General features: G+C 41.3%; 1 protein-coding gene across 19 annotated transcripts in view; it reads right to left on the bottom strand.

The window, feature by feature from the left end:
- TTLL5 (tubulin tyrosine ligase like 5) overlaps window positions 1–13,968 on the bottom strand; it is a 140,018-nt gene that overhangs the window by 51,661 nt on the left and 74,389 nt on the right. For all 19 annotated transcript variants that reach the window (XM_068946606.1, XM_068946612.1, XM_068946608.1 and 16 more), the window contains one exon: window positions 6,812–6,966. In XM_068946606.1, coding sequence (XP_068802707.1) covers window positions 6,812–6,966 — 155 coding nt within the window. The remainder of the gene's footprint in view (window positions 1–6,811; window positions 6,967–13,968) is intronic.

The raw sequence follows: 13,968 nt of genomic DNA, 5'->3' as shown, positions 1-13,968 counted from the left end.
CAGGTGGGAGGGGGAGAAGGCTGCTACATGCACAAATATGCATGAATAGAGGAAGAACATGCACAAACTAGAGACAGGATGAAGCCACAAGAATATACAGGTACCCAAGTACTATTTCCATTTTTCATTCTTCCTCCTCAAATCTCCTCAGAAGAGGAGGTACTAGATCAAGCCCCAAATTCAGGGCTCTCAGAAATGCTGCTTCTCAAGGGCCACAGGCCAGTATTCAAGTGCAACAGAGCTGCCGAGGAGAAGCTGGCAAGGGATCAGTGTCAGAAAATCTCTGTACCCACCCTGAATTACTCCCCCAGTAAAAATAAAGAAATTGTATTAATGTATGCCTTAATATAACAGAGGCCTGCAACTGGAACAAAATCCAAGAAGGCAGGAATTCTAATCTCATGCATCTGTCCTAATGTGAATAGCTACTCTGGCTGAAAAGGGACTTTTCTACACAAGTCTTCCTAATGCAGCACTGGTCATTGCAAGCAGCAGAACAAAAAGGGGACAGTGAGCTGGGGTCTTTCCCAGTTGTTCTACAACTGAAAAGAATCAAAGGCAGCAGCATCAGAACGACCTACACAAGATTTGCTTCATGATCAAGACTCTTCTTTCCCACATCAAAAGTGAGGACAGCACAGTCTGCTACTAATAGATAGCAGAAGCAACACATTTAGACCAGGGAGGAAAGAGAAAAAGGACTGTGTGGTAACTATGAAGCCTGCAGACAACACAGTACAGTGCACGTAGGGCCAAAAATCTGACTTGCCCTCTAAGAGGGAAAGGGAAAAGGGAAAGGTGCAAGCAATGTGAGGAGGAAGGAGCAGACAAGTGGCTGTGCTAACACAGGGCTGGACTCAGTGGTGTTGGTCTGCTGCTGCTCTGGCACTTCTATGCTGCCTAGCCAGGGAGGTGTTAAGGTCAGCGCAAAGTTTGCTCAAACCAAACTGAAGGCCTATTGTGTAGCCCTCAGTGCCTGCTGCTCTCTCCTTTCATTTCCTCCAAAGGCATCAGTGCAGTGCAGCCTCTTCAGTCTCCAAGTTAGCCTGCACTCAGCTGCTGTGCAAACAAACAGGCTCTGGCCACTTGGCAGGCAGGGCACAGGACAGTGGAGGGGCAGCCTCTACATCAGAAGAAACTGCAGGGAGCTTGAAACAATTTGGCAAAAATTATAAACATTATTAACCCTTTAGGTGCTGATATGGCATGTCACAGGTGCAGAACTACAAGGTAACACATATCACATAACAAAGAAATATATTTATTCTAATAACAAATTTGTCTTTAGCTGCCAAGATGACTAGGATTTCTCTCCTCCATACTCGCATCTGCAAGCCCATCTGTAGTTAACTCTTTCCCACAGTCCCTACTGTAAACTCCACATGCTAAGGCCACCTTGGCTTTAACATCCTCAGATGCAAAAAGCAAGACAGTCCCATCAATTCTTCCCTCTTCTACCACTGTGAGAATTACCCTGCATGTCAGAACATCTCTTAGCTATTCCAACATTACTCTTCTCATAACTCTTCAGAGCTTATCCATTCAGGGTCTAAGCACTTTGCTAATTTCATATTTTAAATTTCATGCTCCCAAAATTTGAAATAAAAAATGAAGAAACTCTGACACCAATTCCATCTTCCTTTACGTCAAAAGTAACAAGCTGTTCCTTTGACGCAAAGAATCAAGGCTGGGGAACCAAAATTAGCCTGCAATAGCTGTTTGGGAAGACTTTTTTGGCAAGACCAAGTTTCAGTAGATACAGAGGAGAACCCATTTACACCAGCAGAGAACACACACTCTGAGGAGCTCAGATACTCTTCCACATCTGACAAGCCCAAAGAACATACTCAGTATGATTAGAGCAGCAGTTCTCAAACCACAGTACATGTATCCCTAGTAGTAAATGAAACATTTCACATTAGTATGTAGCAACAGCAGCTCCAAAATCTGTCTTTAAGAGAAGGGGAAAGTAAGGTCCTATGTATAGCAATTACTTAGCCATAATCTGGGGTTGCTGTATAAAGCAGCAGGTTCCACCTTCAGCTGTGGCAAGAGACCAGCAGAAACCAGCCCTGCTCAGAAAGCAGGAACAGTGTAAGGTCAAGTATGAAAGAGAATGAAACTGGGATCCCAGCTTGTGGATGGAGAGAAGGCATAAGGTGTGCGGGAGGCAGAGAGCCTGGTAAAATCCTACTTTGCAGATAAAAAGGAGGCATGAAGCTTAGGTGGAGAAGCAGGTATAGAGTATTACCATCCAGTGGAGGTGAAGGAAGGTCCATGATCAGTAAGTGGCTCCTGGTATGGGAGACTGCAAATGCAGCATGAGACTGTCTGGGGATATAACACTGTGGTCTTAGTTTGATCGGCAGGGAGCGCATGAGAGTGTAGCATAACCATTTTTTTGTGCAGAACTTTTAGGATACAAATAAATACATATTTGCTATTAGAACAGGCACAGGAAGCTAATGCTTTGAGAAGTGCTGGATTTACTGCACATACATTTTCCAGTTGATTTGTAGGTGAGCAGTAAATACATGCAGTGCACCCCAGAAGCACCCCTTGTGTAAATGCTGTAACTATGCAGTGAACGGGCATGAAGTTTCATTACTCCAGAAAGCATCAGGCTTACCACACATACAGATATTTCCAGACACGAGGCATGCAGTTTGGGGTTCCTGAAAGCCTGAGATGTCTCAGTAGAATCTGCTACTTTCCCACCCCCATTCAAGTTTTTCAGGTACGAAAAAATAAAAATGAAAATGCACTTATGAGAACCTGTTTGGAAACCTAGGCATACGGTAACTATGTGCATACAAGCCCATGAAGCCAGGAGCAGCTGCTGCTGCTAACACCACTGAGAGCGACACTGGATCACCTCAAACTTAGCAACCTCTAGATCAGAAAACTGTAAAAGTCTGTTTTTATACAACTCAACCCAGATTAGACAGATTGCCAACAGATCCTCACTTCTTGACAAACTTGAGCACCTTGGCTCAAATTCTGAGCTAAGAAATGTTTTGTGCGTGTCAAACAGTGAAAAGAGGAGAATCCTTTGTTTCTGACTGCAGTAGCCCTCCCAAGTTGTCTGGTGCAACTTGGACTGTCATTCTACCTTCTGAATGACAACAGGGAAGCTTGCTTGCCTGCCTCCCCTACACCAATTTAAATAAATCTGTCAGAACAGCCAAGGAAAAATTATGCCAAGTACTCTGGAAGAGTTGTTTTGGTCTTGTCTTTACGTTAGAGAAAGATGTCATGAAAGAACAAGAAGCTAATAAAACAGAGGTCTGGGAAAACACTGATCTGTTGAATTTCTGCCAACACACTGCCCATATGAGTTCTAAAAGATGAACCTGAGCAAGGACAGCTGTTGCTGAATCCAAGGTGCCCTCTGTAAACAGAGAAATCTGTACTGATTAGAAAGATTTCTTTCTCACTAGCTTTGGCCCAAATCTTAGAGATTAAGTGACCTGCAGAGCCCAAGTCACTCTTTGAGGAGAGTTCCACTTTCTTTCTCAAAGAACAAATGACACAGCAGCTGCGGATCTCAGAGCCAGAAGCTTCTAGGAAAGTCTACCATCCTCCCCACCAGTGATTATGCAACTATTTGCCAATCAATGCTCGGAAGTTAGTTAAGGTTCTGAATCAAGTTTCTTTCCTTTAAACACATAATTTTTTAACCTTTATTATGCATCTGAGAATGCTCTCAAGAGCTGATCATTGCCTCAGTTTTAGTAAGGTCTTGGCTTCAACAATTGGCATGATTTTCACTGGTTAATGAGGAATCAGTTTTATATTTGTCGTCCTTAGATTACATTACTAACATTGTGATACAAATTGTATCCGGGAGTCCTAAATACTTTGTTAAAAGTCATGTAACCATGTTTAGTCCCTTCAAAGTAGAGCGTGAAAGGTTGACAATCATGCCTGACGGTTAGAGCACGAAGTTGAGATAGAACTGAAATAAGGCTCTGAGGCAGGACTGGAGTTAAAAGAAGGAAGAAACAGATTCGGCATAGTGGCAATGAGCTATGAAAGGCAATGAAGGCAGGGCTGGAGCAAATGTGGCAGCTGTGTTGCTGTAGTCAAAAGTGAGCCTATGCACAACTTGGAACTGTACTGCCCTGCCGGCTTCTCATTTGGGGCATACTGAAAGCCTAAACTGCCATATGGATGGGAATAAGACCAAAGTTTATAAAAAGTGACTAAAAAAAAAATCTGAAAAGAGACAGCACCACAGATTTATAAAATAGCATTTTAACATATCCAGAACTGTTCTATGTCTCTCTATTATAAACTTAAGATCTCCTTTGCCCTTTGGCCAATAGACTATTGATTTGGCAACTCTCCTCATACAGCCAAAGGAATCCAACAAAAGAAGGGAGAACTAACTTCTGTTCAGAAACATTTAGATAAATCAGTACAGGGAGAGTGGGAATTAAAGAGGCGGAAGATTTATCAGTAACAATAGACTGAATCCTAAAGTCTAGAAGCAAACAAAACAAAATGAGTTCTTTTCAGACAAACCTCAGTAGCACTAAAATGGCTTAAATTTACCACAGAGCCATACAAAAGCTGTAAGGAGTGAGTGTCAGAGGTAGATAATTGAATTGGATCCAAGGATTATTTTTTCTGAATCGGTGAAAGCCATACAGGAGACCCACTGACAAAATATTCCCATTCTTGCTGAGTTCTACAACTGCTGGACCAGAACCTCACTGGAACAAAACAGGAAGTTTTTCTTCAAAGTCATCTAGCACTGACCACAGGCTGAAGAGGGCTAATACCCATCTGATGACCTTCTATGAACTGCTGACCTCCAATGTAACAGATCAAGTAGCAAACAAGGCATTTTCAATACAAGAAAGATGGCCATCTCCATTTATTATGACTCCTGATATTCCTTTTAGAATTCTCTCTTTAAATAGAAGTTTCAAGTCTTTCTTCAGAGAAATGCGTAAGAATGCTTGATAGTCTGAATTATCAAGCACTGCCTCAATAATTCCAAATGAAGAAAAGGAATTAACTCCCAATAGTCTGGCTATCTGATATAAGCAGCCATGATGACAAAGTAACTCAATGTAGACAATGTCCTAAGATAACTCTTTCCGTCTCTTGCTCTGAGAATAAAAACAGAGTAACTCAAGCACTGCCAACCATTGCAAGCTTTTGACTCTCTAATCTGCAGAGTACACACTCTCAGTGCTGAAAGACCAAATGTCTCATAAAGGGTTTGAAGACTAAAACCTATACCAGCTGTGCCTAGACGCTTCTGATGTACTTTTGGATTCCTACACAAAATAAGAATTTCCATAGACATTAAATTATGTATACAATGCTAGATGAGACACAGCCCTGGAAGCAGTTCAGAGTGGAGCTCCAGGTGTTAAAGGGTGGGTTGCAGATCTACAGGTAACATACAACAGAAATGGCTTCAAAGCAACATGATAACTACAATGCCTTCTGCAGAGATCTGCAACAGAAGATTTTGACTGTGAGCAGCCCCTTCCCTGCTAAGTCTGTGAATCTACCCAGGGATGCAGGCAGAGTTGAGAAAGGAACAGAAGCTCTAGGACAGCCTGCACTCTGCTGCTCTCTCAGGCTGCGTAGGAGGGGAAGGCAGCTTACACCTGTTGGATAGGTTTTTTATTTGGATTAGGTAATAGCTCCCCTGGCTGGGCTCCAAAAGCAGAATCACCACCTCTCTCAATAACTCGAAACCCCAGAGGCAAACATTGTGCTGGAACAGAAACAAGTCAGGAATTCATTTCTCACATTCCTCTTCTTTGGGCAAGAGGAAAAACGACGACTGATGAAATACGAACAATTTTACTTGAGCTTTCCAAATCCCTCTCCAATCCTCCTATTGAAGAACCCCTTTGGGAAAGGATGACCACCCAGAACACATGCCTTTTGCACTGTGTCTGCCTCTCACCTCCATCCACTCAGGCATCAATGACAAGAATCAGTACTTTCATTTATAAAGTCCTGTCTAGCCCAAACTCACATATTAGAGAAGCTCTGCCTCATTATTTCCATTTTCAAAGGCAAAACTGAAGGCTCAGGCAAAGGAAGAAGTATTTCTTACTGAAGTGACATAGGAAGAAGTCGGATATCAAGCAGCTCTGGGCCCAGCCTAGTCAGTGAAAAATTAACTCTCAGCCTAGTCTATTGCAGTAATCTCACCCAGCTCCTAGCTTCCAAGGTCCAGAATCCTTGGGGCAAATCTTGCTGTTCTTTCAATCCCAGGAAGAGTGGTTTTATTGCAGAATCACAGTCCTCTATGCAGAGTCTCATGAGTATACCACTCATAGACATAAATTCCTAGTGGCTTTCGAAATTAATAAAGAGCATAAAGAAATCATTCAAAAGGGAAACCTTCAGAAAACTCTGTAGTGTGTTGTTCTATTTTTGAACAATTTAAACTTAATATTCAAGGAAAAATCATGAAACCATGCCTTGGTAGAGATTTTTGCAATATCAGGTATAGGTTTGCGCTCTATATAGATGACACCAGAAAGAACCCAAACTTACAGAAATAGGAATAAGAAATGATCGGAAATGTGAAACACATCTCCATTTCATTCAGCATGTCCATCCATTTCTGTATTTCACCTAGATCTTGCCAGCCTTGGGAATATAGCTCTGTTTCACAGGACTAGTTTCTAGGATAGTCCTGGGAAGAACTGGTACCTGGCACTTGGACACTCTCTTCTGAGCAAGAAGTCAAACACAAATTATGAATGAGCTCCTGAGTTCAATGAATTGCTTTCTCCTCCTTCAAAAAGCTGCAGCAGCAATTTTAACTTACCTGACTGCTGAAGAGACAGACCTTCTGTCACCTATGTGAGTGTCTGACTGAACAGCCCACAGTGGCCCTCTTCTGTTGAGTGTTGACTGGTAGCTCGGTGGGGAGGCTGCATTCCCCTTGCTTATAGCTCCACTTGCCAAGTTCAGGTTTGTAAACTACAGTGACAAAGAACAAGACATCAGAAAATTAAAAGCTAAGAAAAGAGTAAAAAGTACACTAAATAGAATACATAATAACAGTCTAGAGAAGGGAAATTTCGAGATGCAGAAAAATGTGCTAGTTACGTTATGCAGTGGGAGAGTTCACACCTATAGCCACTATGCTCAAGACAAATGCAGCTACCAACATTAAATTATAGCCCTTCCATTCACAGAAGCACAAGGGAGGAAAAAGACAAAGATGCGGTAGAAAACCTAAAGCAAGAAAGCAACACCATGTTTTTGCCATAGGAATAGATATAAGGATACATTGAAAAATTAACTCTTAACTGCACTAATCAAAAGCTAAATGCTCCTACTATACTCTCCAAGCAGAACCCAGACTGTCTGCCCAGCCACCATAAGTTGTGTCACTCAACCAGAAGACATATGCATGTGTCTTCTCTCTTCCTCTCTCTACGTGTATGTACACACGCAACCCATCAGCATAGGTATCTGGATACAAAATTCAAAACCAAACTCTACCACACATGAAAGGAACTTCTCACCCTAACCACTCTGAAACTGTTCACACAGGTTAACTACACTACTTAGTTAATGATGGCCTAAAAATCATGTTAGGTGCATGTTTGTTACAGCAAATTGTAATGAAATTGTCTGTATGGTTTTAAGTGTATGAAATGTATATTCCATTGTTTCCTTCTCTAAGCATTCTTCTTGTGTTGCTTATCTTCTTAGAATATCAAACTCTAAGCAGATACTATCTGTTGATTTACTGAAGACAGCCTAAATGTATAAAGTGATGGTATCTACTGCAGCAGCCTAAGTATTAGATTACATTTTAAAAACTATTTTACGAAGGTTACAAAACAAAAGTTGCAAAGGTAAGATTCCAAGTCAGGCATTGCCAGAATTAAGTTTACAACTGTCTTTAGTTATATGATCACATACTGTGTTTTCGAAGCACAGATCTGATTCTGTATCAAGATTAATATCATACAGCAAACAAGACTTGTCTGTACTGCCCCTGCTAATTCCTGTGGCAGCTGGAAAGCGTACAGTCAATGAGACATAGGGCACAAACAGGAAGGACAGTCTAACCATGAGCCCTGCATCTGCTCCAGAACTCAAAGGTGATGCTTGCTATGTCACTTAAATGTGACTTAACTCACTTTAATTACTTAAACATAACTTGTAAATTCCCAGCTTTGCAATCTTAACAGTATTCTCATACCATAATTTGAGTGTAATTACTCAAACTGAGACAAGTACCTACCAGCACCCTTGCATGGTACCACACTCCTACTTACAGTGGTCCTTTGCAGGGTTGCAAACTTCATATTCTCTGACTGAACTCTGGCACATGAACTAAGAGTGTAACTAACAGTGTAGTAAGTTGTCACCCCTTCTGTGGGTTAGAACTAGAAGGCATCTAAGCACTAGGTGAAGTCCAGAAATCTTGACTTCTACTTCAAATTCCAGACAGGATTAAATTATAGTGGTTACATACTGGTTTTCTGCCCACTTTGCCAGGAGTAACCCTTTCTGACTCACACCTTTCCAGTTCTATCCTTTTCAATTCCTGCTCCTTGTCCATGTGCTGTTCTTCTCATCTAGTCAGTCCCATATGCCAGTTTTCAGATCTTTTTCTCCTTATTCGGCATGTTCCAGTTCCATTCCTACAGATTCCAGCACTGACCTCCTCCCTGCTTCTAGTCTCTGACCCACACTATCCCAGGCCCCAGAACTTTCCATTGGAGTAGGTTATTTGATCTATCTTTCTCCACTTTAGTTCTTCTTTCAGTTGCTCACATACCCAACCCAAGCAGTTCTCGTTTTAGCTTCCCTCCTCCTGCTCATTTTGCCAATCTCTTTGTTCACCCAGTTCCAGAATCTGGGCTACCCATCAGGCCATATTTACCACCTGACCATTCCTTCCATTTCTATCCTTTAGCCCAAAATCACCTCCCCAAAGTACATCCACGTCCCCATTTCCCATCACTCTGTCCTAGCTGTTCTTCACACCTTGGTAGAATTCAGTTCAAGTTAACCAGGCTCCCAAGCCAACACAGACCAGCTCACTGAGAACACAGGAGAGCAGGTACTCAATACCTAGAGGTGCAAGCACAGAGAAATTCAGCTTAGCATCCTCAGCGTGCAGGTAACTTTCAGGAAGCTGAGAAGCTCTAACTGGTGCTACTGGGTATATTTCACCTGGAACTTTTCAAGTAATACTGTGCAATCAAATTTGGATAAACCAACATTTAGCATCATCTTGATGCTTCTGCCTTACCCTAAAATGCTATTGTCTTCTGTAGATTACATTAATTTAAAGCATTTCTATTACAGTAACAGAAAACCTTAAGTTTGGGTCTAACTGTGCTAGGCGCTATACAAATACCTAACAATGACAGTTTCTGGCTACAAAGAGTTTATGGCCTGAAAAACAGTAAGAATGGCAAGCCAAGCAAATACAGAGGCCAATATGGTAAATGCAGTGGGATATATATAATTCTTAGCTTGTCAGCAACAGTGATCACAACTTTACTAAAGCAGCCATGTGAAAAAAGGAGCCTTGATCCAATCTCTCCTCTTCATGCCAATATTAAGAAGTATTTAGTCTGATGAATTACCACCTCACCCCCAGTCTATTACTGTGGTATATTTTCCTCTCTAACACTGTATCACTGTTTATTTGAAAGCTGTCTTTCTAAGAGAAGCAGGTGAACAAATAGCTCCGCATAGGTAGTAGGTGTATTTCACACATTCCAGATAGACAGGTGTTTAAATTACAGCAGGATTAAATACGGGCAGTGGATTCAAAGACAGGGAGAGGGCACCAGCAAGAGTGTACGGTTCAGCTGCAGCCAGCCCACCCAGCTGGGTGTTACTGCTTGTTACTGCACCATGTTCTGAGATGTTTCAGCTGCTATAATTAGATTACCAGAATGCTGCCTTGGTGGATTCCTGGGGCACCCCCAACACATCTGTGCTCAGCAGAGTGGCTTCATTTTCTAGTCATTAGTCCTCCCGAGTACTTGATGAAACGCCATTCATCTCTTCATAGAGAGGTAAATATTCAGTAATAAATCAATGGTTAGTTTGGCTTAAAAGAAGATAATGTATAGCATCTAGACCAAAGTAGATACCAAAAGCACTGTAAAGAATAATTTCTAGCTTGAGAAATGGGAATAGGGGAAAACAAATAAAGACAACAAAAAAATCCAGTGGGGCCCAAAAAGGAAGGTGGTGATTAGTGCAGAACTAAAACAAGAAAGTTTGTTTTCACACTGAATTGAATTTACATTGGTTCAGACTCTTCTGACTGATAAGATCCCTATCTTTTTCATTAGCCTTTCTTAAGTGAACGATCTTGCAATTTTTTTCTGACATCGGCAGCATGGTGGGAAACCTGTGTGTGTTGCACACTTCAAGCATCCCTGTTTTCAAACATCTTTCCTTATGTCAATACATTCTCTGTGGAGTACGTATAAAGGCTAAGACAAAGCAGAGGTCAAGACTCTATACGTAGCTAGTGTATCTCATGACAGAATGATTCATAAAGTTTGTCACAATTTTGAAACTGTTGGGGACAGGAAAAAGATCACTTAAGCTAAAAGGCACATGCTGAGTAAAGAACGCAATAGGACTGTAAATCCCAAAAGCTCTCATACAAGGAGAAGTGCTTGCTTGCTATATTTTTATTTTGTGAACTAACTCCAAGAAATAGGGGAGAGAAGAACACGTAACAGCCATACTTGATAAAAAGAGCCCTGTGTTATAAAACCTAACAGCACATACATGTACTACTGTGCTTTGTTCAACAAAATGCTAATAAGCCAGAAGACAAATTACTACACAATGACAAAAATACTCTGATGGCTTTGTTTTTTTTAATAAAGTGTTACAAAGTAAGTTGATGTCTACAATCCACTTGTTTTCTTGACAGTAGAGATGCATAAGCTTAGAAGAATTAGGTCTCTAAGGTCTTGCTTTTTCCAGAGAAATTTATTCCCAAATAAATTTGAGATTTAACACACAGCCTCAACACAGAACGGTCCCCAAAAGTGCTAGGTACAAAAGATTAAGGTGTTTTCAAGTTGTTGTTCCCCTCCTCACCCAATCTGCTTTATAACTTAACAGGAAATATGAAATCTCCAAATATAAATAGGAAGAAAGAAAATTCCAGGACAAGTTCGTTTCTAAAACATAGCATTCTACGAACAAAGAACCACTGTATAGTACTTTTAAGAAATTACAAGCAAGAGTTAGGACAGGAGATTAATATCCTTCACATTCCTGATCTACATCATGCTATCCTTTCAACACTGTTTCTCACTATCATATCCAAGAACTGAACACTTTTCTAGAATAAAATGTGTTATTTTCATTTTGATCTTGCCTAGCATTTAAGATAGACTAAAACAATAGGCATTCTGCTTTTTCCAAGGCAGTGTAGGTTAAAATAAATAAGTAAATAAATAAAATCAGTATTGCAGATCAGCCTTCAAGGATTCAGGAAACGGCTCCCATAAACTGGTGTGTTTCTTTTGCTACTTTGCAGGAGTCAACAAGGGAAATTAAGCACACAGCATCACTAGAAGTTGTTACCCACTGCCCGTCTTGGCAGAGTGTAAGAAAGTGACTTAAATTTTCATTAACAATATCCTGAACAGCAGATCCCAAGTTTCACTCGTCCACGTGTTACAACACTAAGCAAGCAACGCACTACAAAAATACCTACTGTGCACTCATTTGGCAGTTTCAATATTTTTCTGCTAGAGGCCAGTCATATCCTGCTGCCTATAAATTATGCGCTGGGATCAGAGAGCTACAGAGTCTAAAGACCCTTTCTCATACTTGGAGCCATACTTGTATCCTCTCCAGTCAACATGCCTCAGACTTCCATTTGGATCATTTTGACTGGTGAGGAGGAAGAGGGATCCAGAAGTCCAGACATATTTCAGAAATCAAGTAAGTCTAAGAGATGGGCGAAAAGAATGCAGTCATCATAGGCCTATTTATTTGCCAAAAAAACTTCTCTTCCAAAAAACAACTTCAATAACTTAGAATGAAAAATTCATAGTCTTAAACAATAGGAGAGCTAATGCCACAAAATCCTTGGCACAAGGTACCCTACTACCAAGATTCAAAGGTACATATGAACATCAACAGTTCATCATGAAGCCTTCTCCTTTAAAGAAAGATTTGGACGGAGATCATCGTAAGATATATGTAAGGCCATTGCTCCTCCTCTTTATGACCAGACCAGAATCTTTAGTTTCTGGTGCCTCAGACAGGATAAGATGACGCTACATCATAAGAAAAAAAACCCAAAAAACGAAACATTCCACTAAAAATAAGAATGCGTAAACGTTTCACCATTTGTGAGACCTTCTCCTCTGTCTTTAGATTTACTTTTTCTGTGTGCTCCCAGCTTTAGTCCTTCAAGACCCTTCAGTTAATCCCTAATTTTCCATTTTAATATTTACTGTTCATCCAGCAACACTATCTTTACCCAATAGCTCCTCAACCAAAATTTGTTTCTCTTATTCCAAGATCTGACTTGTGTAGTAACTGTATTTCCACCTGCCAAACCTTCCTCAGACAAACATACCCCTGAGGCTTTTGAGATCAGGGAAATATTTATATCCCTAAGAACAGAGGGGAGCAGCTAATGACATGCAATTCAGAAAAACAGTATTTTGCTGTATTCTTTTAATTACATTTCTCTTTCAGCATTCAGAGATGGCTATGTCTAGATGCTACAACAATATAAATATTCTTTTTTAATCTGCCCACTCTCCAGTCTTTGTGCTGTATTTGTTTGGCTTCTCCACAGAGCTCCCATGCACATTTGTGATTTAGCCCAGGCCTGAATGACTTGATCTAACAGTGTCCAAGGTCTTCCAGTACTACTGGAGCCAGTCCATCCGCCTTGCCTTTCTTGATGTATTAAGATGCTGGAATCCAGCAGGCCATTCCATTAAGGGAAACATCATGGGATCTTAACTTGCCTCTTTCCTGAAGAGGCAAAGCAAACCCCAAACCACCAATCTCTAACTAAATCCACAGTCCTCACTGTGCGAACAGTGGCACAAAATAAACCTATTGAAGGCTCTTCAGAGAAACGACACAATGCAAACATTTTTCCAGGGCCACCTCCTTGTGACCCAGCAAGCTGACCACACTCCATACTAAAACAGTTTAATTTTATGTACAGACTTGAGTTTGCAGAAATAACCAGCCAGAAGAAGGGAAGAATTGGGGCTAACAGGCTGGGAAGTGTGAAATCTGTGTGTGCAACAAGGCTGATCTGGCCAAAGGCCTGTGACATTCCTTCTTTCTTCGTTGAGCTTACCAGCTTACAGGATATACATATGCATACAGAGCACAAGTGTTCCTGTCTACAGAAAACGTTCCAGACAAAGACCTGCCAGAGACATTCCTGGGAAACCTGACAAACTCGCAAATTCCTTTGTAGTGTCTCCAGCGTATGCATCCATTTAACAATGAAAAAAGCCCCAAGTTAGTGCTGCTGCTGTGGATGGCTGAACTCTCCTCTTCCTTCTCTTGAAAAACTCAGGCTTTCATTTCAGCGCTCTTTCTCAAAACTGCCCAGTGGGAGTGATTTTGATAAGGCACAATCCTGCCAAATGTTGATGATCAGGGTGTAATCTTTCCCATAAGATGAGTTCTAGCTGCTCAGCGTAGCCCATTTGGTGACTCTTCGCAGATTTGCGGAGCTTGTTGCACCATAATGAAAACCTTTACTCCCATTCTCTTCAGAGCCTCAGAGCTGCAGGAGGGGCTCTGTTCCTGCACTGCAGAAACGGCATTGACATTTTCTCCTCCTACAGCCTCTGCTGAGACCAGTCATGCTATTGCTGATGTTACAAATTAGCAGTGTTAAAAGTAATTCCAATCCTGGTATGAACAGCCTGGGGGCAAGGAGGAGAGGGGGCCCTGCAGCCGTGCAAAGAGCAGTATAAAAGAGGA

The sequence above is a fragment of the Struthio camelus genome, chromosome 5 (assembly GCF_040807025.1).
Source record: "Struthio camelus isolate bStrCam1 chromosome 5, bStrCam1.hap1, whole genome shotgun sequence".
In the NCBI taxonomy this organism is placed as follows: domain Eukaryota; kingdom Metazoa; phylum Chordata; class Aves; order Struthioniformes; family Struthionidae; genus Struthio; species Struthio camelus.
This window is presented reverse-complemented; position numbering and strand designations above follow the sequence as displayed.